Consider the following 24,611-nt stretch of genomic DNA (forward strand, 5'->3'; position numbering starts at 1 on the left):
TTTCACGTGTAAAAAACGTCTTACGTGATTGGATCAGACGTATCTATCGCGATATTTGATTGGACGAAGCCCATGGCAACAAATCGCCATGTTTGTCTTACCAAACGTACTGTCAGCTGGGATTTATTTTAGCTATGGCAGTCATTTACACGTGGTAAATCTTTACTAAAGCATAAAAATTAACCTTGCGGAGTTACTCGCCATTTCAGCAATGCTAGGCTTCTCCGGCGACTTCTAATAGAGGCTTGGGACAGTTTCTTAAAGGTCGGATGATTGTAGGTAAGGCTTCAACAAGACGGCATTTCATTGGATAGTTGACTGGGTGTGCAGGCAGTATTACCACACGCCATTAAACCAGTGGATTTCACATGCACGTTGTTTTTTTTTACTGTAGTTAAGTTGGCTATAAATTTCTTTCTGTAGAGCTTTGCTCAGTGTTTCGTCGCAATTATGAGTTTTAGCTTATTTGTTCAGCACCACGTTCCACATTTCTTTAACCAAAGGTGTCTTAGATGCACTAATTAATGTAGAAACAGATCGACAAATAAATGCATTGCTGAATGGCTAAATCAAGCCCTACTATTTAATTATAGTTTTATTATCCTGGTTTATTTGTCATTTGTTGGTAGGGGGCGGTAAAGTTGCACAACTATGCTGCAAATAAAGGCTTTTATTTTAAGGTTCAGTAAACTAAATCCATACGGTTTTTTTTTGTTTGTTTGTTTTTTTTGCCAGATCCATGGAAGACATGGACAACGTGGAGGTGTTAGAGGTTGTGAAAGTGACTGAAGAAGTTGAGAGTGTGTACAACCAAATGGAGTTGACCTCCCCCAAAAAGAGGAGGAACAAGGCTGAGGTTAACAGTCATGAAAGACCCAAGAAGCCCCGGTAATGTGGACACTTTCAACTGTCTTCTTCTGGACCTGGAATAATTCCTTTTGTTGGTTAATGTCCGATTTCTAATTTATCAACAACTGTCCCAGGTCTGCCTACCTGCTGTACTACTTCGACGTTCACCAGATAATGCAACTCGGAACCCCGAATCTACCTCAGTCTGAGGTCAATAAGCGAATTAGTGAGAGCTGGAGAAGACTGAGCGTAGCTGAGAAGAACTACTATCTGGAGAGAGCCAAGCTGGAAAAGGAGGGGATAGACACAGTACGTTAGACACATCAACTCAGTGGATCCGACCAAAAAATTGTTTATTCTTGTGTATCCATCTGGAGTGAGGATACATATTTGAAAACCGGGATCCACCTTAAATGTGAAGGGTAATAATGTGAAAGATTACAAAGTTGCAATAACCTGGTTGCATAATGGTGTACAATGCTTAAACTAATACATTGTTTCATGCACCGTTTGATTCAGTCTCAGCGTTCAGTAAAGTGCAGATGTTCTTGTAGGATTTACGTGACAGCTGCTCATTTGCATCCTTTAGCTAAAGCCATAGTTTGCAGAGAGGCTACAAAGGCATTGTGTATACCTTCGCACAGTCAAGACATTCTTAGAAAAATACAAATGACATGGGTAAATGGCAACATTAGAAAAACTGGAGATGTTTTCATAATCGATGGAAACACAATATGGAAGCGGGTCAGAAAGGCTGCCAGGATGCAAATGGCAACACCAAAGCAGCTGCAGAAATTTCTGGCAGTCACTTGTATTGTTCTACATGTGGAAAAAAATCTCCTGTGTTCTCCATATGTCTGAACTAAGGAGAAGGGTTGCAAGAGAGAAATCTTTTCATTTAAAGAAAACTCTTGGGCCTCTCTCAAAACCTCACAAGATGGTGTTTAATGGTCCGATGAAACCAGAATTTACAATTCTAAAGTGGATGTCCGGCAAAAAACAACAGTCCACCACAAATAACACCACTTCCACCATAAAACACAGTGTTGGCAGCATCATGCTATGGGGTCACCGTTCTTTCCTGGAACTGCTTTTTTCCCCATTTTTCTCTTTGTTGTGGTTGATGAAATCACAAATAGTTCCAAATACAGACCAGGTTTGAGTAAAAACCTTCAGGTGTCTTCTAGAAAGAAATATTTCTCTAGCATGGACATTAATACAGGAAAATTACAGTTTTGTAGTACCCAGGCCAAAATCCAAAACTGTATCCAGTAAAAATTATGTTGGTTCCTCTAAAGAGAGTTTTTGTCAAGAGACATCCTCTAAATCTGAGTGATTTGGAGAATTTTTGCAAAGCAGAGTGAGTAGATGTTGTCTAATGAAGATGTCCGTATGTTTCTGGTAGACTTATACCAAAGAAGACTAAAATCTGAAACTGTATCTAAGCGTCTTTAAACAAAGTGTTAATTATAGGGGATACTCATTTATGCAACCAGAAGCAGCAATGATATTTTGTTGAGTCAAGTCCTAAATTCATTAAGTAGCGCTCCTCTATCTGGACTTCTACAAAGTTTGACAAGAGTCTCCCTCTGCAGGTCATGTTCAGGAACTTTCTAATTGTTCCCCTAGAAGCAATGCATTAATCTTTAATGTCAAACCACGTGCTAGTTGACAGTTTTGGTGTAATTAGCTTAGAATATTTTATTTATCAATAATAATTTCCAAAAAAATAATTCTCAGATTTTTAATATCTTTGGAGATAAAGTGGACAAAGTGGATTATCTTTCATTCAGTTTGTATACAGGTCCTTCTCCAAATATTAGCATATTTTGATAAAGTTCATTATTTTCCATAATGTCATGATGAAAATTTAACATTCATATATTTTAGATTCATTGCACACTAACTGAAATATTTCAGGTCTTTTATTGTCTTAATACGGATGATTGTGGCATACAGCTCATGAAAACCCAAAATTCCTATCTCACAAAATTAGCATATTTAATCCGACCAATAAAAGAAAAGTGTTTTTAATACAAAAAACGTCAACCTTCAAATAATCATGTACAGTTATGCACTCAATACTTGGTCGGGAATCCTTTTGCAGAAATGACTGCTTCGAGGCGGCGTGGCATGGAGGCAATCAGCCTGTGGCACTGCTGAGGTCTTATGGAGGCCCAGGATGCTTCGATAGCGGCCTTTAGCTCATCCAGAGTGTTGGGTCTTGAGTCTCTCAACGTTCTCTTCACAATATCCCACAGATTCTCTATGGGGTTCAGGTCAGGAGAGTTGGCAGGCCAATTGAGCACAGTGATACCATGGTCAGTAAACCATTTACCAGTGGTTTTGGCACTGTGAGCAGGTGCCAAGTTGTGCTGAAAAATGAAATCTTCATCTCCATAAAGCTTTTCAGCAGATGGAAGCATGAAGTGCTCCAAAATCTCCTGACAGCTAGCTGCATTGACCCTGCCCTTGATAAAACACAGTGGACCAACACCAGCAGCTGACACGGCACCCCAGACCATCACTGACTGTGGGTACTTGACACTGGACTTCTGGCATTTTGGCATTTCCTTCTTCCCAGTCTTCCTCCAGACTCTGGCACCTTGATTTCCGAATGACATGCAGAATTTGCTTTCATCCGAAAAAAGTACTTTGGACCACTGAGCAACAGTCCAGTGCTGCTTCTCTGTAGCCCAGGTCTGGGGAATGCGGCACCTGTAGCCCATTTCCTGCACACGCCTGTGCACGGTGGCTCTGGATGTTTCTACTCCAGACTCAGTCCACTGCTTCCGCAGGTCCCCCAAGGTCTGGAATCGGCCCTTCTCCACAATCTTCCTCAGGGTCCGGTCACCTCTTCTCGTTGTGCAGCGTTTTCTGCCACACTTTTTCCTTCCCACAGACTTCCCACTGAGGTGCCTTGATACAGCACTCTGGGAACAGCCTATTCGTTCAGAAATGTCTTTCTGTGTCTTACCCTCTTGCTTGAGGGTGTCAATAGTGGCCTTCTGGACAGCAGTCAGGTCAGCAGTCTTACCCATGATTGGGGTTTTGAGTGATGAACCAGGCTGGGAGTTTTAAAGGCCTCAGGAATCTTTTGCAGGTGTTTAGAGTTAACTCGTTGATTCAGATGATTAGGTTCATAGCTCGTTTAGAGACCCTTTTAATGATATGCTAATTTTGTGAGATAGGAATTTTGGGTTTTCATGAGCTGTATGCCAAAATCATCCGTATTAAGACAATAAAAGACCTGAAATATTTCAGTTAGTGTGCAATGAATCTAAAATATATGAATGTTAAATTTTCATCATGACATTATGGGAAATAATTAACTTTATCACAATATGCTAATATTTTGAGAAGGACCTGTAGATTGTAAGTTTAATTGGATTTTGTCTCATAGTTTTTCAACATGTTATAATTTTTATTTCAAAAGACTTTTTCAGTTCTTGAGAAAGCAATAGACAACAAAGTCCAGCTGCCTTTTAAGAAGCACTTAGAATTGCAGTGATAATGGATGGAGCTTTTATCTCTCGTTGCTCAGACTGATTATTATGCCAAGCGTTCAGGTAAAGCCCATCTTTTCAAGTTCTGCCTTGATTTAGATCGCTTTAGGCATGTTTTCACCTGAACGAATGAGATTAAGCAGCTTTTTCCTTTTTTTTTTTTTATCTCTGTCATGCTTGCTATGACACGATTATTATGATTCTTTCAGAAGCCTTTAGCAACTTGCTTACTTGTGATTTTTTTCCCCCAGACATCTCAAAGCTCCTGCAAACACCTGCCGGGCTTTCGCAAAATCCTCCCCAGAGCCAATTGCTTTCTGGTGCAGAACAGTGCCTCCTCTAATTATCAGCCCGCAGACTCTCGGTCAGAGGTCAGCGTCAAATCACTGGGTATTTCAGCTGAAGGGGGCTTGCATTCGGTCGCCCTCAGGGTCCCTGAGTCCCAAGTAGCATCTGCTGGGTTGGCTGCCGAGGTGGAAATTTCAGAGCCCCCCTCTGTTTCCCGTGATGCAGCAGAGGAAACAGTATCGTCTTCTTCTGTGGCTCTCCGAAAAACTTCGTCCCGGTCTCCATCGAAAACCCTGACCTCCACAGACATCCAGGGCTCACAGGGTTCTGCTGATAAGACCCTGAATGGTGTCACGCTAAAAACAAAAACCAGTGGGCTAACAGTGCAAATGATGCAAAGAGAAGCTACACAGATGGTAACCATTTTGCCCACCCAGGTGAGATTCAGTGTCATTTCCCTCATACTTGAGTGATTTACTATAGGAATTTAAAACTTAAAACACAAATAAGATGTTTTAACAATTTTCCTTTGTTCAAGAACCCGCTAGAGCCTCAGCCTTTAGCAGGCATTAGTACTCTGCACCCAGTCATGATGATATCTTTAGGGGCCAAATCAGACCAGATTCCCAAACCTTACAAAATGGTAAAAACTCAATATTTTTTTCCACATTATATTCAAGATTTATACTAAAATAAATTGTTGATTAAAAAGATGTAAAGTTTAGAGTTTTCTTTGTTGCTGCAGTCTTTAAAGACGTATACAAGAAGAGGTCGGGGGAGGTGTCTAAATCCTGGCTGCTCATTCATGTACGTCACTCGACACAAACCGCCTACATGTCCTGAATGTGGGAGCCATTTGGGAGGAAAATGGATACCTGCTGCGAAGGTCCAGTTGCTTTTAGCAGACAAGATTTGACATAAAGTACATGAAGTGTTCTGACTGTATTTGTTTTTTAGGCCAAAAGGTCACAAGATAAAGCTGCTGCTTCCGAGCTAACGACCGACAACAAGAGTAAAGAAAGCTGTCAGGCAAGACTGGATGCGTTTGCAGACACCAGTAAAATAAATTCCAGTGGGAGTAACAAGGAAAGTCAAGCTCATGGGAACAACAGAGAACCGCCTGCACAATCAGCTGCAACGCCACCAGAGGGCAGCACCACCCCACATCTTCCTCAAATATGGTAAACGTCTTTGTCAAATGTGTTAAGAGGGTGCTGGTCATTTCACCCCGCCGCCATTTAGTATCTGTGTTATTTTGTTCGGTTTGAATGTAACGTTTTCTGCTATTAAATTAGAGCTGCATAAAAATAATAATAATAATAAGAAGAAGTGCAGTATCAATATGGGAATCACAAAGGGCTGCTTAGACTCAATATTTGTTAGGCTGTAGTATTTCAGCTGCCTTGAATCAGAACCCTGTTTTCCAACAATACATGCCCTTAAATGCAAGGATGTTCATGATTTCTGCACCCAAGATCAGAATCCTTCGGGAAAGTGATGCAGGCATTGCAGTGTTACAAAATAAAGAAAAAAGTGTGGAAATTGTGGGTTAATTGTTATTGTAATACTAAATAGTAATACTTCAATATCACGTTTTCCTGATATCATGCAGCGTTACATGAAATGAAACGAAGTTGAGATATTTTGTTAAAGTTAGTTTTAATGTTCTACTGCTAGTTCTCTGTAGGGAAATACAGTTAAATAAACACCATCAGGAGGACCCTCAGTTATTTTGATTGGATCATGTTAGGTATTAATTAGTCAACTCAGAGGAAGGACACAGAGTCTCTGTTATCTTTCTGCAGCAAGAGGTAGCTAACACTCTGCAGTGCAACTACAAAGTGTTGACACCCCTTCTCTCTTTATTTATATGCTGGTTATATGCTCAGATATCTCTATATTTCTGGTTATTTAAGGGAATGCAGTGAATTAACCTTTTGTTCTTTTTTTATCCAAGAAGAAATTATTCCAGTTATCTCTTGGTTTCTGACTTGACTTTTTGTTTTTTCTGTTATTAAGTAAACAAATAAAAGGAAGTTCTAAAAACGCAGCGCAGAAACCAGTGAAGAACTGTGCTGTTGTTCAGAGGAGGCCTGTGAGACCCATCCTTCCTGCCCTCTATAACCCAGGTAACATGGGACAAAAACCTTGCAGCACACGCTTTGTCCGTGTTAGGACGAACTCTTGTTTTTATCATTTACGGAACCTTGCTAAGTTAAGTCCCATTGTGTCATGTTCTGAACTTGAGATTACTATCCATGCATTCATTTCCTCACGTTTGGATTACTGTAATGCTTTATTTACCTGTCTTAGCAAAAACTCCCTGGAACGTCTCCATGTTGTTCAGAATGCTGCTGCTAGACTTCTGACAAAATCTTCTAAGTATTCCCACTCCACACAGTTACTCATCCAGCCGCACTGGCTCCCCATTAATTTCAGAGCTCAGTTTAAGATTCTGGTCCTGACTTATAGAGGTCTTCACGGTCAAGGCCCAACTTATATCAATGAACTCTTGTATCCGTACAATCCCCCCAGGTCTCTGACGTCATGCGATAAAGTCCTACTGGCTGTACATCACGCAAGGCTGAAAACTAAGGGTGATAGAGCTTTTGCAACAGTAGCTCCCCGACTCTGGAACTCTATCCCGTTGTCTATAAGGACTGCGGATTCGGTGGTGTCTTTTAAAAAAACAGCTAAAAACTCATCTTTTTAGGCTTGCGTTTGGTTAGTTTATTTTTGATTTTATCTTTTATTTTACATATATAAATATATTATTCCAATTGTAATTTGTTTTAGTGTTGTGAAGCACTTTGTGATCTGTGTCTTGAGAGGTGCTATATAAATAAAATTTTACTTACTTACTTACTTACATGGGTCAACATATTTGTTTGTGTTCCGGTTGAATCACAGGCGGTGCTGTGATTCAGATCTTAACTGTCCCACCTGAAAAAGAAAAACTTCAAAGTGTCTCCAAAAGCAAGAATGCAGCAGCAGCAGGTATTCTGCATGTCGTTTTGTTGTTTTTAATACATTTTTTTCACTTTGTGCTGCGAATGTGGTCAAAACATTGTTTATTTTCCTGCTCGTGACCTTTAACAATGTAATGAGGATTTACCCTGTTGTTTTTTTTTTTTTTTACTGTTTCTAGCCGCAGTGCCTCGAGAGAGTTTGTCGGGTCTCAAACCCAGCACTTTAAAGCAGCTCGGCCAGACTGTCCCAACGACCGCAACCAACCAGGTGAAATCACACACATCAACACTGAAAACACAGAATCAAAGTGATGAGGTGAACTGTCTTCACTCACTGCATCCTTCTCTGCAGGATTCCTCCGTCCCAGCGGACAAAGGTCAACATGAGACTTCAACCCCTGACAGAGGTGTGAATGTTGTGTCCCTTATGCCTTTCAAACACACTGTTTCCTGCTTTGTAAGTAAACTTACAGCTTTGTATGGAACATTAGTTTCTGTGTATTTTTTGGTTTTTAAGTTTGTGTAACAGATTTTTTTGTTTTAGGATTTAGGGCTATCCACAGCACGAGGCAGGGGCCGTTGTAAGAACCCGGCTTGTGACTACATGTATAAGAACCGCCACAAACCTGCGGTGTGCCCAAAATGTGGCAGCGAGCTCACTAGAAAGAATACCAAACCTTCAAAGGTAAGAGAAACACTGCACGTGCAGATTGTTTCTGAGGTGCAGATAGTGCACAGACTGTGTGCATCTTGATCTTTCTAATGAAGCTCAGCACAACCATAGCGCTGTGACAGCTACATATGTAGACACAAGATGGATATTTGATGTGTTCTCCTCAAGGCTTTCAGACTACATTTTACATTTTTATGACAAAACAAACTGCAGAACATGCTCTGATCCTGAGTCTGTAGCACTCCTGTATCAGCAACAGTAAAGTAGTAAACCTCCTGGATGATATAAGCTAATGTTATGTGTTTAAAATTAGCCTCAGGGACAGCCTAATGATGGTGCTCTGTCGGTCTGAGCTCCCCAGTCAAGATGACCTTCCCAGGTTCTCAGTTCCGAACCACACAACGCTCCACTCTACTGCTGTACAAATGAACCCAGGAAAATGTTGACTACTAGTCCGTGAAACAACAAAACAAACCAGTGCATCCCCTCCATCACTCTACCTTTAGTTGTAAAGGTGTTGGAGGCCAGTATGGTTTATAATAATAATTCCAGACGGACGCTGACGACAAGATCAGGAATGACCACAAATACAAAAATTGTACAGCACTGCTGCTGAAAACATTAGCATGGACCATTCCTGGTTTACAGTGTAAAAATGTTTTGTATGCACCAGATCCATGTTTGTTTTGAAAAACCATTATTTAAGTACAGAATGATTCTTTATTTGTCCCTCTGCAGTAAAATTTATGTTTATTATCATCAAATTGGCAGACAAATGGAAATGTACAGTGGCTCACTGAAGATAAGCAGTTATAATAAAATTAAACAACTGCATGATTGGATCAAAGGTACTAGCTTCCATAAAGGATATTAGCACCTATACTAAGTGTTATCTGGTCTACTGTTTTGCCATAGAGGGAATTAACACTTTTAAATTATATATTTTTCTAAACAAGGGCTGAACTGTATCCTACTAATTGGTTTTTCCCTAATTAAGGAAGTTAAAATATTGTCATATTGTAATGAATCATATTTTTTTTGCTCTTAATTAGAAAGAACCTTTTTTTTTTTTTTGCTGCGTATCAAAAATGGTATGGAGTATTTTTCTTAGTTACAATGTTCAGTTTGAAATGTTGGGATCTGTACAATCCTACAATATGCACCTCAAAATGTAGAAGTGTGAGGAAAAGCCCTCAGTTTAACTGTCAGACATATCAAAATGTTAAACCGTTCATTCATTTATTGTGACTATCTATATAGGAGCCTTAACAAGCCTTGCTGATCCTACGCAGCTCTGCTGTTAAATAGGATCTCACTGGTATTTTAAAACAAAGAAGGTGGTGAGAATTAAAACTTGGGGTTGCACAGTGGAATTGTAGTTATCACTTTAGCCTTGCAGAAAGAAGGTCCAAGGATCGTTTTGCATGGAGTTGGCATAGTCTCCCCATGCATGAGTGGGTTCTCTCTGGGTATTCTGACTATCTCCCACAGTCCAAACAACACGACTGTCGGGTTAATTGGTCTCTCTAAATTGCCCTGAGGAATAGTGTGTTGTTTGTTCTGTGTGTCTCTGTGGTGGACCGGCGACCTGTCCAGGGTGTACCCCGCCTCTGGCCAAATGACCCCCCCCCCCCGTAACCCTGCAAGGATAAGCGAGTAAAGACGATGGATGGATGAATTGATGGCATGTTATGTTACCATATTTGACGCACATGCAATTACCACGGTTAGCATTAATAACTAAACCTTGAAATTTCTAAATTATTGCAAACATTTCTAAATCCAGCATATTTCATGGCAGGCAGGCAGTTCAAAATAAATGCAGGGCAACATTGCTGCTTGAACTTTTCGTCCATGTTTAAGTTAAGTTAACCGTCTGCCTGCCATCACGCCTCCGTAAAAAAAACCTTTCTGGAAGCTTCTAACAGCTTTGTGCCCCACATGACCTCATGTTTTGAACTGATACTGTAAATAGTTGCCTCTTCTTCCCTTAATAGCAACTTCCATGCTGAAGAGTGATGTATTCAGTGCAACATCCTTACCCTTAATGGTTGGTCTATGACTGATCAACGATCAGGCTTGGTCAAGTGTTAAATCAACAGATTCTACCAAAAATCATTCATATGCAAGCATGAGTGGTTGATGCTGGATGGTCTGTGGATAATTATTTTTTCTTTCCTCAGTCTGAGACTTTGCTAGATCCCTATCAGGAGCTGAGTGCTGCTCAGAAGGACATCCAGCGCCAGAGCACCCTGCAGTTAATCCGCAGCACCCTGCAGATTCCCGAGGGTGAGATAGAGCTTCAGGAAACAATGAGCCTCATCCAGGAGCTCAACAGTGTTAAAATTGTCTTGGTTAAGAGCGGCGAGGAAAGTGACGCTGAAACTGAGACATTGTTTGAGACGGGGTGGCCTCAGTTTTATGAATCATCAGCTACACACTGTGGGCTGTGTAACTGCCGTCTGTTCAAAGGAGGACAGGGGTAAGGCTCTACTTGAGAAGTCTTCCCTTGTTTTGCCTCATTATTTTTCTCTTCTTATGTTGTTTTTTTAGATTTTCCATAATGTGAACCTCTGTGTGTTTATGATTGGATCTTGTAGTACTGTTGCGGGGCAGGAGGACTGCTGGCTGCTCACTGAGACTCTGATGCAGACAGCGTCTCTGCAGCTTAAAGTGTGTCCCAACCTTCAGTGTTTGGCCCTGCATTGCTTTACAGATCTGCATACAGGTAAGCATAAACAGTCAGCTGTTGTGTTTAGGCAGATTTTTATCATTTTGATTAAGATTTCTGTTTAATTTTGAGGAAAACCAGTTTTGAAAATGCACTGTGTGATCAGCTGAATTGGGGTAACCTGGTCTTTTTCTCATTTACGTTGTGTTTTATTGACTGGCCTCAAGGGGGCCCCCCAGCACAAAATTATGTGGTTCACATGCAGATTAATTTGAATGCTGGGACCATAACTGGTGCTTCTACCTTTTTTTTTCTCTGTGAGGCTCATTCAGAGTGATTGTATTACAAAAGTCTTTATCTTATTTAATACACAGGGGGTTTTTAAATAATAAAGGATTCTTGTTTTGATATACTTCCCTAATTTTATCAGTCAAATACAACAACTTCACTTAGCATTTTATTCCCATTTCATCATCTTTTTGTCTGGTTTTAAAGACAGCTCAGTAGATGATAAATACCACTGCTGTTTTACGTTGTTTGGTGGAAATGTAATATTTTATGTGTAAGCAACACTAAAAATATCATTGTGTTTTTGTTTTTTTCTATAAATGTAGCTCTACATTCTCATGAATTACAGTTTTGTAAGAAACACCTCGAATGAATTTCTGTAAAACTCAAACATTATCTAATGGTCCTGGCCAACCAGATGACCTGAGAGCGGCTTTTATTTCCCTTGGCGGAGTGTTCCTGATCTCACATCAATAAATGGATGTTGTTTTAGTTGTAGGTCTTTCCATCTGTATCTTGATTTCTTTTGCTTTTTCTTTTTTTCAAGACATCCATGGAGATTGAGCCAAATACAGTTTCTGTAATGGACATAGGCATGAGCTTTAGCACTTGAAGTTAGAATAGTCAAACGTATAAATATAATATTTCGTTTTGTGGTTTGTTCAGGTTTGTTCAACGTTGGGAACCGACTGCTCGTAAGTCTTGACTTGTTTTTGAAGATCAGAGCCAACATCAAACTGAGCCAACCCCCCCCTCAAGCTGCCAGATCTGTGTTTGAACAAATCCCAAGTCATCCAGGTAAGTCCCAGTTTAACTCTACATGTATTTATTCAGGATGGTTTTTTTTTTTTTTTTTTTTTTTACAATCAGCCCTTCGATCTATTTGCTGTCCCATTAGTACATAGTCTTACCCCGGAGGAATCATCTCAAGTTCAAGAGCTTTTCCTGAGCGGTTACTGGGCCTTCGAGTGTTTGACAGTGAGGGATTACAATGACATGATCTGTGGCATTTGTGGCGTCGCTCCAAAAGTTGAGATAGCACAGAGGCACAGACATGACGCACTGGAGCTGAAGAATGTGGAGGTGACAGACTGTTGATATATTTTGCAACATACTAATAAGTGTTTAGATTTGGGAAGATCTATGTGCCCATTTATTCCATAACATCTGCAGTTTACCTGGCCTGAGTGTTCAGTCTCAGATGAAGTACACGTTGATGACTTCTGGCTGACCATGGAGGGTGAAGCGATCGAGCAGGCAGCCTTCCCTGCAGACGTCCCCATCACACGAGTGGACGCTTCCATCATTGCTCCATTCGCACCCCCTTTGATGAGAAGCCCCACTGTTATTAACACAGAGAAAGAAAAACTCATGCATCAAATACAACAGCCTGCAGGTCCACACATCTGCTGATCATCATTAATACAAATGTTCTCTGACTTATGGGGTGCGGCTTTCAGTGGGTTAGTTTGTTGACCATCACAATGTTTTCTGATGTTCTTCTTGTGCTTTCAGGAGATCCATCAGTTATGGTTCGTCTTATCCATGATGGCCAGCTAAGACTCGACAGGGTTGAAGATCACACTGAGGATGAGCTGAGAACCATGCTGGATTGCTGTGGGGTGGTGCTCAGTCCTGGCTCCACTAAGGTGTGTATTTGTGAGGGAAGGAGAACATTGTTGGGTTGTGCTTAATGGGCTCTCTTACCGTAGCCTTTTATCGAAAGTATTCACACCCTTTGAACTGTTACATGTTTTCACTCCTTATAGCCACAGACTTCAGGTGATTTTTTTTTATTGGGATTTTCTCTGATAGACCAATATAAATTACTTCTGAAGTGGAAGGAGAATAACAATGTGTTTATCAAATTCAAATTTACTCAGATGTATCAAAGTTCACCTGCCTTTTTAATTGAGAATGAAATACAGTAATATGACTGTGAATAATAGCAAAACTATGACTTACTATGGCAGTTAATACACAGAACAATGGATCATTTCTCTCTAAAGAAAAACAATTCACTTTTAATTTGGCTTTTTAATCAGTCTTTCAAATGATTTTTTTCTATGTGCTCTGTCTTGTCACATCTCTGTGTAAACAATGCTTTCTATCTCTCACTTCTAGAATGAGCTTCTGGCCACGCTGGTTAACCTGTACACACATGTTCACAGTGGCCTTTCCACAGCTTCACAGCCACCGGCTCATCTCACTGCTGGCAAGCTGTCCAAGGTGTGCCCCCACAAGGTATTAATTTCCATTACATACCAACTTTCACATTTCTGGTTGTCTGGTTTTAGAACACTAAATGTTGTCTCCTCAACCTGCCTGTAGGTGGTATGTTCCTCTAAGTACTTAGTGAGAGGAGAGACAGCTCGGGACCACGTCGACCTGCTCCTCTCCTCCCGTTACTGGCCTCCAGTTTACGTTTGTGACTGTCCTCGTCAAGTGGCGCTTTGCACCGATCTGCAGTATCCAGAGTTGGCAACACAGATGTGGGGCAGAAACCAGGGCTGCTTTTCAGACCCCTTTGAAAAGCCAGAAGTAAGTGTCTACATCAACATTTATTCAATTTAATCATTTAAGGAGAGACATAGCAAGAGAAACTACACAGATTACCCTGGGAAAAGCATCATGCATATATTGATTGAAAACTTAACCAAATGTAGATTTGATTTTAATCCAGTATATGAAATATTTGTGAAATTACAAACTTTTTCTTTGTAAACAACATTCATGTTCTTGAATGGCAGCAGGTTGGAGTAGACCTGTTAATTCTCATTCTGATTCATTCTTTTTTTTTAACTCAAATTGCTCTTGTGGTGGATAAAAAGCAGCTGATTAATATCTCAAAAGCTCAAATAATACTTCAACTACACTGCATGTGATGCCATCAGCTCAGTTGTTGCTAAGTTACAGACACAACACCCCAATGTGTTTGCAGCAATATCTGGTGATTACAACTGCTGCTCTACCAGAGAAAACAAAACGTTGGATTTGTTTTATACGAATGTCAAGGATTCATAGATCTCTAAAGCTTGACCTCCTCTTGGCAAATCATACCACAATCTTGTTTTCCTCTGCTCTAAATATAAGCCCCTTGATCAGAGGCAACTTGTAATAAAGATAAATGAGAAGATGGTCACACGAAGCTGGAGAAGCCCTGTGAGGTTGCTTTAAGGGTACAGACTGGGACACACTGTGCCAGCCACATGGAGAGGATATCAATGGAAGATGCTTCCCCAATAACGAACCCTGGATCACCAGTGACCTGAAGGACCTGCTTAACAAGAAAAAAAGAGCCTTCAGAGAGGGAGACAGAGAATTATTGAGGATTATACAGAAGCAACTTAAAGTCAAGATAAGAGACAGCAAGGAGGTGTACAAGAAGAAGCTGGAGAGCAAGCTCCAGCAAAACAATATCAGAGATGTGTGGACAGGGATGAAGAAGATCACAGGCTTCAAGCAGAAGGACCGATGGACTCCTGTTGGCCCACCTGAGTAAGCAAACAAACTATGTGGAGTTGAAGATGCCATCAAACACCTGCTTCAACAAACCCACTGTCATCTGGACGAAGCCAGCAGCACTGTGAGGATCATGTTCTTTGATTTCTCCAGTGTATTTAATACAATCCAACCTGATTTGCTTTGTCAGAAACTCCAGAAGACCCAAGTGGAGGCCTCAACAGTCTCCTTGATTCAATTCAATTAGTCAGTCAGTCATTTTCTACCACTTATTCCATAGTGGGTCACGGGGGAGCTGGTGCCTATCTCCAGCAGTCTATGGGCGAGAGGCGGGTTACACCTTGGACAGGTCGCCAGTCCATCGCAGGGCAACACACATACAACCATACACACACTCATTCATACACCTAAGCGCAATTTAGAGTGACCAATTAACCTAACAGGCATGTCTTTGGACTGTGGGAGGAAGCCGGAGTACCCGGTGAGAACCCACGCATACACGGGGAGAACATGCAAACTCCATGCAGAAAGACCCCTGGCTGGGAATCGAACCCAGGACCTTCTTGCTGCAAGGCAACAGTGCTACCAACTGCGCCACCGTGCAGCCTAATTCAATTCAATTAGTTTTATTTATATAGCGCCAAATCACAACACATGTCATCTCAAGGCACTTTACAAAGGGTTTGGAATGGTGCAGGGTTGTTGAGGAGGTTACAATAAACTACTGAGTTTTAGAGTTTGGCCATTTTAGAATGGGCCATGTATAGGGGTACTAAGTAAAATAATAAACTGATAAAGTTTGTCCATCTAGAGGCTAAACCTGACTCCCCCTTACTCCATCCAACAGGGAGGGAGGAAGGCATAGTTAAAAATAATTGTAGAGTGTTGTTTCCTGTTGCATTGTGTGAAAGGTGGGTAAACTTTAAAATGGGCTAAGTCAATTCATTCAAATCATATAGATTTCAAGTCAGGTACATACATTCCAATTAATCCTAATCATTGAACAGTGCAGTCTGATTCAGTTATTTATTCAAATTGGTTACAAAGTTTTTCTATCTAAGGAAACCCAGCAGATTGCATCCAGTCAGTGACTTGCAGCATTCCCTCCTCCCAGATGAGCATGTAGAGACAGTGGACAGTCACTGGCGTTGACTTTGCAGCAATCCCTCATACTGAGCATGCATGTAGCGACAGTGGAGAGGAAAAACTCAATTTTAACAGACACAAGTCCATTATCTGAGGCCATAAGAATATCATTAGTGACTTTCAGCAGAGCTGTTTCAGTGCTATGATGAGCTCTGAAGCCTGACTGAAACTCTTCAAACAGATCATTGCTGTGTAAATGCTCACACATTTGATTAGCAACTATTTTCTCAAGAATTTTAGATAAGAATGGAAGATTGGATATAGGTCTGTAATTTTTCAAGTCATCTTGATCAAGCGAAGGTTTCTTAAGTAAAGGTTTAATTACAGCTAACTTAAAAGCTTGTGATACATATCCATTTACTAAAGATAGATTAATCATATCTAAAATGGGGCTGGTAATCAGAGGGAACACTTCCTTAAATAATTTGGTTGGGATTGGGTCTAACATACAAGTTGAAGGTTTAGATGAAGCTAATATTTCTGATAACTTAGGAAGCTTCACAGGTTTAAAACAGTCCAAACACAGATCAGGTTCTGCAGTTATTTCCAATGTTGTCTCACTTGCTGAGGATGAAGTAATCGTCTTTGGGAGTATGCAGATGATTTTGTCTTTAAAAAAAATCTATTTTATTTATGAAGAATCCCATAAAGTCATGACTGCTGAGCGCTGAGGGAATGGATGGCTCAACAGAGCTATGACTCTGTGTAAGTTTAGCAACTGTACTAAAGAGAAACCTATGAGAAATAAGCTGTTCTAGCTTGGCAAAGTGTCTTTTTATACAACAGTAGGCTATTTTTCCAGATTAAGTAGGAATCCTCTAGGTGTGTAGAGCGCCATTTTCTCTCCAACTCTAACATTGTGCTTTAAAGTACGCAGCTCTGAATTAAACCAGGAAGCCAGCCTCCTATAAATAATTAACTTCTTTTTCAAGGGGGCTCCATTGTCTAATGCATCACCCAATGATGAAGTAACACTATGAACAAGAGAATCAATTTGTAAAAGGGAAGAAACTAAATTATTGTCCTCCACTGTGTTTTTCTGTGATAATGAGGAAATTAAAAGTGGGACAGATTCTTTAAAGGCTGCTACAGCATCGCCTGATAATGATCTACTATAATGAAATTCTTATTCAGGTGTGGAGTACTCGGTTAAATTAAACTCAAAGGTTATTAAAAAATGGTCAGACAGGACAGTGTTATCAGGAAATATTATTATTTCTTTACACTTAATGCCTTATGTCATCACAAGGTCCAGATCAAAGACTACCTGACAAACAGACCACAGTTTGTGAGACTGAAAGGTTGTGAGTCTAACCAGGTAGTCAGCAGCACAGGAGCACCACAGGGGACTGTACTCTCACCATTCCTTTTCACTCTGTACACCTCAGACTTCCAGTACAAGACAGACTCCTGTCATCTGCAGAAATACTCGGATGATTCTGCAGTCGTGGGGTGGATCAGAGATGGACAAGAAGCTGAGTACAGGAAGGTGGTGGACCGCTTTGTGGCATGGTGTGGAAACAATCATCTCATCTTGAATATGAATAAAACAAAGGAGATGATTGTAGATTTTAAGAGAAACAAGAAAAGGTCAAAAACTATTTCTATCATGGGAGAAGAAGTGGAGGTGGAGGAGGAGTATAAATACCTCGGTGTTCACCTGGACAACAGACTGGAGTGGAGATGTTAAGCCGTATGTATTCAAGAAGGGACAGAGCAGACTGTATTTCTTCAGGAAGCTTAGAACCTTCAGTGTTTGCAGTAAGATGCTGCATATCTTCTATAAGTCTGTTGTGGAAAGTGTGATCTCTTCTACCATCATCTGCTGGGGAAGCAGCATCAGAGCCAGGGACTTAAAAAAGCTCAACCAGCTGATACAGGAGGCTGGCTCTGTTCTGGGGACTCCTCTTGAACCTCTGGAGGATTCTTCATAAAATAAAAAATATTTTGGACACCCTGAGCATCCTCTTCATGAGGCTGTTGTACAACAACAGAGTGTCTTCAGTCAGAGGCTTCTTCAGATCTGCTGTAAGACGGAGCGCTACAGGAGATCCTTCCTGCTCACAGCCATCAGCATCAACAATGGCTCTATAAGAAAGAAACCTGCATAATATGAGCTACAAAAACATTTAATTTCTTTTTGGAATGAATAAATATTTTTGAATTTGAATTTTGTGGTTCTGTTTGTTTCAATCCAGACAAACCTTTGTTTCTGTTTCAGTTTGTGTCATGCCCTGAGCTACAGAATCAGCCATACACCACTGACCTCTCCTTGGTAGCAGAGAACCAGCAGGTTCACCCCATCACAAAATCTTCTTCTTGCTGGCTGGTTCATCCACCAGGAGCAGCTCAGGAGGCTCCTGCTCAGGAACATCATGCCATGATCTGCTGCAGAGATCTGGAGCCATATATCAGTCTGGTGGCAGAGCTGGACGCAGAGAAGAAAGAGGAGCATCAAAATGAGGAAAATCTAAAAGAGGAGGCTGATGCATCAGAGAGGGACTCTTTAAAAGATCTGGAGGACCATACAGACAAACAGCCGATGATTTTCAACAACACGGCTTATTACTACTTATACAACCGACTTGTAGACTTCCTCAGCAGCAGAGACATAGTAAACCTGCAGATCAGCCAGGTCCTGAAGGTTTGCCAGCCTGGCGAGGTGGTGATTAGAGACTCTTTATACCGACTCGGAGTGGCACAAATAAAGGCCGAGGAAGATGAAGGAAGAAGATTAGACACACAGACAGAGGAGGAAGGAGAGAAACAGCAGATGGTTCTGGGTGATTAAAATAATAATAATATTTTTATAATAATAATAATAATAAAAAATCAGGGTTGGAACTTATAAGTGCCATAACAAGAGATTTAGGTGCTACAACAAGGATTTTGGAAGCATCTTTAAAATTTTCAAGGAGACAAAGTATAACAAGAAACTAGATTAATATTAATACAACTGCAGACTTAAGAGTGTAAGCTAAGATGATGCTATTTACTAAACTGTAAATGACAAGAGTGTAATTTCTGCTTTTCTACCACCATGTTTATAGAATAAGTTAATATACAAACTTGGGTCCAAGGCCCAAGTTTTGACCTGGCATCAGTTGGCGTGAGGTTCTCACGATGTAATAAAGCTACCTTGCTTTCACTTTTTTTACACAGACATTTAAATAAAAATATATAACATGATGTAGCTGCTTTTATTTACAACATAAAGGTAACAATCCTTTCGTCTGCTACTAAAATCATGCATTATATCGGTTATTACAGGTACGATTTATTATATATTACACTTTTACAGAAAATATAAACACTCACTAAATTTAATCATTTTGAAAATAAACGGTTCGTTGTTTTCTTTCAGTCAGCTGATTGGTCGTAGCAATCGGTGGGGAAGAGGCAGCGCTGTGGTTCTTTATGCTCCCCATAGTTGGAGAAAACTCACTGGCACTTTCTCTGACATCTCAGTGAATCGACTCAGTTGAAACAGTACAGTGGAGAATGTTTTTAATTTTGAAACTGTGACTTTTTAAAACTGCGGGATACTTTGAGACCAGTAGTCGGCACATGCCCACTTCTAGCTAAAGGAATGTAAACTGAGCTACTTCAACCTTATTCTGCATCTTTATCCATGTGCCATATTTATAGCATTTTTGATAACCATAAACGTTTCTGCTTTGTGTTTTACAGAATTGCCTTTATATGACCTTTTGAGCAGATTTTCATGTATCTGGTCAGTTTTACTGAGTTATTATATAAATGTGGACCTCAGAGGGTAGTGTTTAATTTGCATATTATTTTGTGAAAGTTACATTGAGAGATATATATGAGCTGTTTTTATATGGATGACTCTGTCAGCCTTTAAGAAACAATGTATGTTGTGTGTACCAACATCATCTGCTTGGTACTTATTAAAACAGAGCAAACTTAAATTTAACTGCCTCAGGCTGTTGATATGTGTACAGCTGTATGTCAAGAAACATCGCAGGACCCATTTGCATTTGGGTTGGCAGCTCACAATTGACTATCAGATACAGAACAATTATGAACCTTATTGCCATTGGAATATCACATCTAACCTGTAATGGTTTATTTGTTGTTCTGGTTTGAAATCATTGTAAATCATACAACAGCTTTATATCCAGCATGACCCAGATGCTTCTGGGTTCTGTTCACCAAGTTACGGCTTGAGTTCAGGCAGATATTTGATTAATATTTGTCTCAATACAATTGAGTCTGAATTACTTTCCCTTATAGCTCAGATCGCACTAGCCAGCATTTGGTGTTTTTGCATCAGAACATATGTCAATATTTTTAGATTTGTTTTTGTTAAATTGAAGAGTTTGGAATGGTTTCATTATAATTTAAATCAGTTTCTGCAGTCTTCTAGTTTGTTAGCAAACAGGCCCACGGCATGATACTATCACCACCGTGCTTCACAATTTAAACAGCTCACTCTTTCTTATCTAAGCCATTTTTCTTCATAGGCCTTTTTAATGTTAGAGGTCAAGCCAATGGATTATGACACTGGATGTTTATTTAGGGCAAACTTGTCTAGAAATAGTTCCCTTCCAGTTGAGGGAAACAATTTCTGTTGTTTTAAACCTCCTAATGACTTATTTTTTAATAGCAAAATGACAACTTGTACTTGAAATCCAGTATTACTCTTAGAAAACAGTTAGTTAGTTAGTTAGTTAAAGGAAACTATTGTATATTCATTGTCTTTAATGCTTTTGATGTAAGTAGTTTGATTAAAATAAGACCTTGTCTAAATACACTGCATTGCCAAAAGTATTCGCTCATCTGCGTTCACTCATATGAACTTAAGTGATCTTCCATTTTTAATCTATAGGGTATAAAATGATGTCGGACCAACACTTTGCAGTTATAACCGCTTTGACTCTTTTAAGTCATTTCAGAAACATTCTTTGATAGTTTTGGGGAAACTTTTTGACCATCCTCCCAAAAGTTAAATAGTGAGGTCAGACACTGATGTGGAATGATTAGGCCTAGCTCGCAGTCTCTTGTCTAGTTCAGTCCCAGTTGTGTCAGGTGCAGCCCAGTCATGTTCTTCCATACCCGACGTACTCATACAGTATATGTCTTTATGGACCTTGCTTTGTGCATTAATGCGTAGTCGTGTTGGAAGAGTAAGGGTCTATCCCTTCCTCTTTCTACAAAGCTGTGAAAATTAAATTCTCCAAAATGTTTCTGTTTTCTGAAGCATTAAGAGTTCCTTTCAATTAAACTAAGGGGCAAGTCCAGTACCTGAAAAACATCCCCACACCATAATCCCCTCCCCATAAAATTTTACCTTTAGCACAATGCAGTTAGGTCAAAGTTGTGCCAAACTCACATTCTTTCATTGATTATTAGGAAGAAAGAGATGATTCGTTACTCCAGAGAACAATTCTCCATTGCTTTGGAGTCCAGTTCATGTACTTTACACCCCTGCATCTGGCACATTGCACTGTTCTTGGTGATATAAGGCTTGGATGCCATGAAGCTCTCTTCACACAGTTCTTACACTTCTCTGAAAGGCCACATGAAGCTTGGGTCTGTATCTATTGACTGCAAAAAGTTGGTAACCTCAGCACTAACCGACTGCACTTGTTGCAACAGGTGGCACATTTTTTTTCACAAATATTAGTGGAAGCAGTCTGCATGCCTAGTTGCCGGGTTGGAACACCTGAGCTCTTCAAACAAGTCAGGGACACAGTTGCTAAGAAGTACAAGTCAGGGTTGGGTTAAAAATATCCAAATCTTTGATGTTCCCCAGACCACCATCAAATCCATCACCTTCAAATGGAAACCACGTGGTACCACAACAACCCCACCAAGAGAGAGCCACCAACCAAAACTCACAGACCGAGCAAGGAGAGCATTAATCAGAGAGGCAGCACCCTGAAGGAGCTGCAGAGTGCCACAGCAGAGACTGGAGGATAGTCTCTATAGGACCACAATAAGCTGTACACTCCATAGAGCTGGGCTTTATGGATGAGTGGGCAGAAAAAAAACCATTACATAGTTACTTAAAAATAAGAAGGCACGTTTTGAGGTTGTTAAAAGGCATGTGGGTGACTCGCCAAATGTATGGAGGAAGGTGCTCTCTTCATATTAGACTAAATTTAAACTTTTTGGCTACCAAAGAAAACACTATGTCTGGTGTAAACTCAACACATCACCTCAAGAACACCATCCCCACAGTAAAACATGGTGGTGGCAGCATCATGCTGTGGGGATGTTTTTCAGCAGCAGGGACTTGGACCAGTTTCCCATTCAAGGGAAAGAAGGATGGTGCTAAATACAGGGATATTTTTGAGCAAAACCTGTGTTAGTCTGCCTGTAATTTAAGACTGGGAAAGAGGTCCATCTTCCAGCAGGACAATGACCTGAAGCATACTGCTAAAAAAACACTTGAGTGGTTTAAGAGGAAACTGTTAAATATGTAGGACTGGATTAGTTTAAGTATTGACCTCAATCCAATTGAGAATCTGTGGTTAGACTTGATGATCACTGTTCACAAGCTAAAACTGTCCAACATGAAGGAGCCGGAGGAGTTTTGCCTTGAGGAATTGGCTAAAGTCCCAGAGGCAAGATGTGGCAAGCTCATAGAAACATATCCAGTCATGAATGGCTCTTGGAGTGGACCCAAATGCAGACAGGCAGGAGGCAGCGTGGCTTGGTGAGTAGCAAGGTTTAATTTAACAGAAACTTACAGGCAGGCAGGTGGAAGCAGTTGCACGCATGGACATAGAAAGGCTTGGCTTGGCAAGGTAAACCGACATGACATGGACAACAGACTTGGCATGAATGGAGAACAGAATAAACCAGCAAGGAACAAACAGAAATGAGGAGTATACATAGGGCATGACACAGGTGATGCAAGGAGACTGATTGACAAAGTGCAGGTGGATCGAATAAAGCTGATTCCAAGCTGACTGTGGCAGGGAGTGGAAACGAGACGTAGCTGGAACAAAACAGGACTACAAGATCACAGTCAACCCTAAGGGACATCTTACAGATAAAGCAGAACATAAACTGAAATGCACTATGAACAGAATACAAGAAAAATGAGAAACTAAACCTAAGGAAAGAACTAAAGCACCACCTGGAAAACAATGATCAGGCAAGATCCAAAACTCAATTTGAAAAACAGAATCAAAGAAAAACTCAAAACAAAACTCAAACACCTTTAAATCATGACATCATAAAACTGCTGTATAAGGTGTCTCTACAAAGTACTGACTTCAGGGGGGGGGTGTGAACAGTTCTGCATACTGAAGTTTTCTGCTATTTTTCCCCTATGTGTTGTTTGCTTCACAATCAAAAAAAGTAAGATGTCTTTAAAGTTGTAGACATGTTCTGTAAATGAAATTGTCTCAAACAATCCATTTTGATTCCAGGTTGTGAGGCAAAAAAACATAAAACAAGTACATAATATTAATGTTTTGATGACCACACTTATTATTTATGCCTCAAAACGGCCGAATTATCTTGGAACTATAAGAACCTCTTATCCTCTTACAGTGAAGTTAAACTTTATCCTCTTGTTAAAAATTCGCTCTTTATTTACAGTAGTGACAACTCTTCTTTGATGTGAACGTGTTTATATAACCACCATGGTGAGAAGAAAAGGGAAAACTCACAACCCTATGTAGGTCCCTGTAAAATTTACTGCCTGGAGATTTTGTATTCACCAAATTACTTGCCAGGTTTTCTGCCGTATTTCTACAAAGGTATGAAGTGTCATCAACATGATGGTGATCTAGAGCACCGTGGAGTTTATTAACAATAAAAACCATAACTCCAGGGCGTTGACAGAATGGGACAAATGTTTTTTTTTTTTTTAAATAGAGGTTACAGTCTTGTCTTTGTAGCTTAATTACCAGAAGTGTGATTGTTCTCTCAGTCCTCCAAGGAAAAATACCCGTCAAATTAGATCATATTTTAAAATTAACGCCATGCGTTGTTGATAAACAGGATTTTTCTATTTGTTGGGTGTGAGTTTGTTTAATTTCTATTCTTAAAAAAGGACAACAATTTTTCATTGTCCTGTTTAGACTGGAAAATATTTATTCTGACAATGTTTTTAGGTTGGTAAGCTTATTCATCCAGTTTATGTGTGTGTTCAAGTTTTGGTCATCGGTCTACAATGACACCAGGATTCTTGCAGCCTCTGTGGTCTCGGAGTCTTGTTGAGTGCTGACTGTTGGGAAATGGACTGCAAAACGGCCCTCATGTGACACACACGCATCTGTGTTTTACTATCTTTATGAGGATTTTTCAGTGAGTTCTATTGACTTCCATTAATTTTCACCCTGGCACTACCCCTAACCCTAACCATTATCAGTGCATACCTAACCCTAACCTAAACTCAATTCAAATGTAGTCCTAAACCTAACCCCTAAACCAAGAACAGTATTTAAAAAAGGACCAGGCAGGAAAATGTCCTCACTTTCCAAAAATGTTTTCAGTTTGCTAGTAAAATGCAAAACATGGTTCTCACTCAGCAGCAAAAACAAGAACACACACACACGTAACATGTAGTGTTTTCATATCATTATAGGGACCTTGGATTGACTTCCATTTATTGCTATAGCCTAACACTGACCCTTACCCTAAACCTAACCTAAACTCAATTCATACCTTAGTTGTTAACCTAACCATTAACCTACACAACCCATTTCCCCTTGTATGGACCAGGCAAAATGTCCACACAATCAGGGATTCCCATCAGGGATTGATTCACACAATGT

The 24,611-nt window shown here is 40.2% G+C and overlaps 1 protein-coding gene across 3 annotated transcripts; it reads left to right on the forward strand.

The window, feature by feature from the left end:
- Window positions 1-79: 79 nt before the first annotated feature.
- Window positions 80-19,784, forward strand: hmgxb3 (HMG box domain containing 3). 3 transcript variants are annotated; one of them, XM_047353229.1, is made up of 21 exons: window positions 80-279; window positions 736-888; window positions 984-1,158; window positions 4,607-5,080; window positions 5,182-5,286; window positions 5,389-5,529; window positions 5,601-5,824; window positions 6,663-6,772; window positions 7,554-7,640; window positions 7,789-7,880; window positions 7,965-8,069; window positions 8,157-8,297; window positions 10,469-10,767; window positions 10,886-11,013; window positions 11,911-12,042; window positions 12,143-12,327; window positions 12,418-12,640; window positions 12,760-12,893; window positions 13,369-13,488; window positions 13,576-13,785; window positions 18,074-19,784. In XM_047353229.1, the coding sequence occupies exons 2-21, from the start codon at window positions 740-742 to the stop codon at window positions 18,641-18,643; spliced, it is 3,804 nt and encodes a 1,267-aa protein (XP_047209185.1). In that variant the 5' UTR covers window positions 80-279; window positions 736-739; the 3' UTR covers window positions 18,644-19,784. The 3 variants fall into 3 exon arrangements, with proteins under 3 accessions (XP_047209185.1, XP_047209186.1, XP_047209184.1); XM_047353230.1 differs by having other exon boundaries at window positions 7,792-7,880; XM_047353228.1 differs by having other exon boundaries at window positions 7,792-8,069.
- The last annotated feature ends 4,827 nt before the right edge of the window (window positions 19,785-24,611 follow it).

Source organism: Girardinichthys multiradiatus, chromosome 23 (assembly GCF_021462225.1).
Source record: "Girardinichthys multiradiatus isolate DD_20200921_A chromosome 23, DD_fGirMul_XY1, whole genome shotgun sequence".
Classification (NCBI taxonomy): Eukaryota; Metazoa; Chordata; class Actinopteri; order Cyprinodontiformes; family Goodeidae; genus Girardinichthys; species Girardinichthys multiradiatus.

Coding starts and splice junctions, on each gene's coding strand:
- hmgxb3 (XM_047353228.1), top strand. CDS start 740: ATGGAAGACATGGACAACGTGGAGGTGTTAGAGGTTGTGAAAGTGACT. Junction 8,070..8,156: donor AACACACTGTTTCCTGCTTT/GTAAGTAAACTT, acceptor TTTTTGTTTTAG/GATTTAGGGCTATCCACAGC. Junction 12,641..12,759: donor TCAAATACAACAGCCTGCAG/GTCCACACATCT, acceptor TTGTGCTTTCAG/GAGATCCATCAGTTATGGTT.